The sequence below is a fragment of the Sinocyclocheilus rhinocerous genome, unplaced genomic scaffold (genome assembly GCF_001515625.1).
Source record: "Sinocyclocheilus rhinocerous isolate Xijiao unplaced genomic scaffold, SAMN03320098_v1.1 scaffold2392, whole genome shotgun sequence".
Taxonomy (NCBI): Eukaryota; Metazoa; Chordata; class Actinopteri; order Cypriniformes; family Cyprinidae; genus Sinocyclocheilus; species Sinocyclocheilus rhinocerous.
Window position 1 is genome coordinate 17,381 of NW_015632034.1, and position 3,614 is coordinate 20,994.

At 36.1% G+C, this 3,614-nt stretch overlaps 1 protein-coding gene across 1 annotated transcript in view; it reads left to right on the plus strand.

The window, feature by feature from the left end:
• The window catches only part of LOC107742106 (uncharacterized), a gene marked incomplete at its 5' end in the record, with an annotated part of 2,909 nt that extends 2,443 nt beyond the window's left edge, over window positions 1-466 (plus strand). Inside the window, one exon of the mRNA XM_016554981.1 lies at window positions 94-466. Within this exon, the coding sequence (XP_016410467.1) occupies window positions 94-408 (315 nt within the window). The remainder of the gene's footprint in view (window positions 1-93) is intronic.
• Window positions 467-3,614: the final 3,148 nt, after the last annotated feature.

Below are 3,614 nucleotides of genomic sequence, written 5' to 3' on the forward strand. Positions count from 1 at the left end.
ATAAAATTAGTGCGCATTCTGATAAGCATGCATTGATGATAAACCTTTGATTCCTGATCACAATACTATATTTATACCTGTTTTTTTCACTAGGTGTCTGATCATCACAACACTATCTTTGATGTGCCAGTGGGGATCTTATTTGAGGACACTGATCTTCAGCCTCCCAACTCTTTGCATTTGACTTCTTCGATTGGAATAATTCTTGAAAGCCAAGTGGTGATGGATAAAATGCAGGACCTCCCACAGGCAATCTGTCTTCTCTTCGGTCTGATTTACGCACTAGACCTGAATTACCCAAAATCGCTCGCCAACACGTTTGATTTCATCCAGCGTGTACTAATGTCAATGGGACAGAATGCTCTCAAGCCTAGAGTGCAGTCTCTGGCAAACCAGCTTTTTGCTTAAGAAACGTCACTGTGATACTTTAACACCACCCTTTGTTTTGGGTTTTTCTCCCTCGATTTACTCCATTTATTTATGAAGAATAAAAAGTATGTTTAAACTGTTAAATGCACAGAGTTCTACAATTGAGGTGCAGTAGTTAATTTGGGATATTTTTTTACCATTGTTACACCTCTGGTTGTGACCCAGTAATATTTCCATTACAGTATAGTTTGTACTGTAATATTGTGACATTTGGGCCAAAGACACTGAACAGAATACATACTGAACAAAGCTTTAATTGTGAAATGTAGTAAGAATTTAGTTCTTATGTTTAGCCTACATGTTCAGTACATTAACAATTGTGAGGTGTAAAAAGTGTAATTAAGTGCACAGAGTTGTACAATTGATGTAAGTGCACTAGTGTTGAACATTTTTACTGTTGTTACCACCTTTACAGTGTGGTTGTGACCCAGTAATATTTTCACTACAGTATAGTTTGTATTGTAATACTGTAAAAACTGTTTAGGTGAAACTTTGGTGAAAGACACTATATGTTGAGTATGTTTTATTTTAGTTCGCTATGTTTGCACAAAGCGTAAACGGTTAAATGTAATAGTTATATTTACATTAACATAACTGTGATACTTGAGTGAAGTATATATGTGCATAGAGTTGTACAATTGATGTACTGCACTAGTTAATTTTGTTACCACCTTTACAGTGTGGCTGTGACCCATTTCCATTACAGTATAGTGTTTACTGTATTTTCATTAATATTGTGACATTTTGTCAATAAAAAGTCAAAGATTAAATATGCTGTTCATTGTTTTATTTCAGTTTGGTGTGCACAAAGCTTGCAGTCAAAAATAAGAACATCATTCAACAGTTTCAGTTACATTTCCATGTTGAGTTAACTTAAATATATAAGTACAGTTGAGCTGAATGAGACGCAGATTCACTCTCTGCCAGCAGGTGCCGCTTAAACCGTTTCCTTGGTTTCCGCTGTAAACAAAGGTGCGCTGCACTTATGAACTTTAATATGCATTATACAGAGGCAAGATGAATAGAAAAAATACCATCTAAACTTTTCTAAAGACAGTAAGTTCCCCTCAGACATGCATTCATATAAACTCCTACCCCTAAATGAATCACGATTTGTTTTGCATCTCAACCGATTTGAATCGTCACATATTTGAATCGATTTTCAACCGGCTCACGGTTAATCGTTACATCCCTAGATATAAGTATAGTCTACAAAACCGCCAAGTTTAATATACTTAAATATGCAAGTTTTGGGAAACTCCATTACTCAATTAAATTGAGGCAACGAGTTTACTCAATTTAGTTAACTTATTAGGGTTTTCAGTGTGTGACGCCGCTGCTCAGTTGTGATGTCATTGGCTGTGAATTTCCCTTATCACCCGCAGGACTGTCTGTGGTTGGACTATCTTTTAACCCATATTAAACAGCGCATCATGTTACAAAAGTATGTTTTGGTGATGTTATCACATTAGTAATATATTAAGTTAACAATAAAGTGTTGCTATGTTGAGAGAAATTACTCCTTTACCGAGATCCTAACCCTAACACTAAGCATAACTTCATTGAACTACAAATATTTTTCCCGTTCCATTGACAGAATGACAGAGGCTTATGGGTAATGTAGTTTAAAATTGTTATTAATGAAATTATATCTAAATATGTTCATTGTGCAAACCTCTATGACATATTTGAGATGCAGGCTGAAATTTGGTATTTTACAGTGAGCAATATTTAAAGGGCAGTAAAACCTACATATACGTATTCTCTTCATCATGGACAACAAACTGAGTTGTCACATTTATATCTGACAGTTTTCACAGACCTTTTTCTATTCTTACATCCATGCCCCATTAGCTTTTCACAGGACATTGTGAAGTCATCTGACGAAATATAGAAAAATTTGAAAGAAATGCATTAATAATAATAATAATAATAATAAATATAGCTGCAAGCAGCAATTGCGGGGCCAAGCACTCCAGAGGCAAAATGAGGAGCTAAGCATGGCATGGAGCATCAGACCAAATGCAACAATGAGTAATAAAAGCAATTTTAGGATGATTGTAATTGAAATGGCTGAAAAATCATAAATACAACCACTAGTAATATGATTAAAATGATTATCACTTTTGAGCAACAGGTGGCGCTGTAATCAAATCATTTTGGTGTGTTCTGTGTGAGGTGACAATGGCACACACAAAGTTTGTTGTCATTAAGGCTATATCTATGCAAAGCTTTGACATAGAGTCATTTTGGCACCATGCCTAAAATTTGTAGTGGCACTGTACAAAAACGATTTCGTTTATCTAGACGAAATCAATAACTCTTTGTCAGCACAGTCTGAAGATCATCTGACTCGATTTTGGTGAAAAACTGACCAACGAGTGGCGAGGAGTTAAAAAAAGTAGGTTCTCAACATAAATCAAAATAGCGGACAGGAAGTTCAGCTTACTCTGGCATATTTGGTATCTATGTAGGAGGAGTTCGAAAAAGTAGGTTTTCAACATGAATCAAAATGGCGGACCAGTTTTATTACAATAGGCTAGTGTAAACAAAAGTTATTAGCATTTTTAGAAATTTCATTATAATTTTTTATAAGCCAAACTTTTTGAGTACCATCAGGGCATGGCGCCGAAGAAGCATACCAAGTTTCGTAACGATACGTCAGTGCGTTATATATAGTATTTTTTGACAAAATTCAAAATCGCCGACGCCCAAAATGGCTGACATGGAAATATTTGGTATGGTTGGACTCGGCATGATGCACCGAATCTAAAGATACCTGTTTTGTGATTTTTGGCCAAACCATTCAGAAGTTATAAGCAAAAATATGCATTTTTCATATCTCCTGACCACTAGGGGGCACTGCGCCGAAACACTGCAGGTAGTCTCAGGTCACGTTTATTATAACACACAGCACGTTTGGTCTCAATACGCCAAACCGTTGCGGCGATATAGCCTCACATCCATTTTTATGTGCTTTTCGTAGAATTCCTTCGTGCGTTATTCAAGAAGGGTGGGACGAATCAACTTGGATTCCGTAACTTTTTGCCAGCATGGTCTGAAGATGATCTGAGCCAATTTTGGTGAGAATCAGACAAACCGTCTAGGACGAGTTCGAAAAAGTAGGTTTTACGAACAATTAAAAATAGCGAAAAAACTAAACCTTGCGATTTTTTAATTTTGGT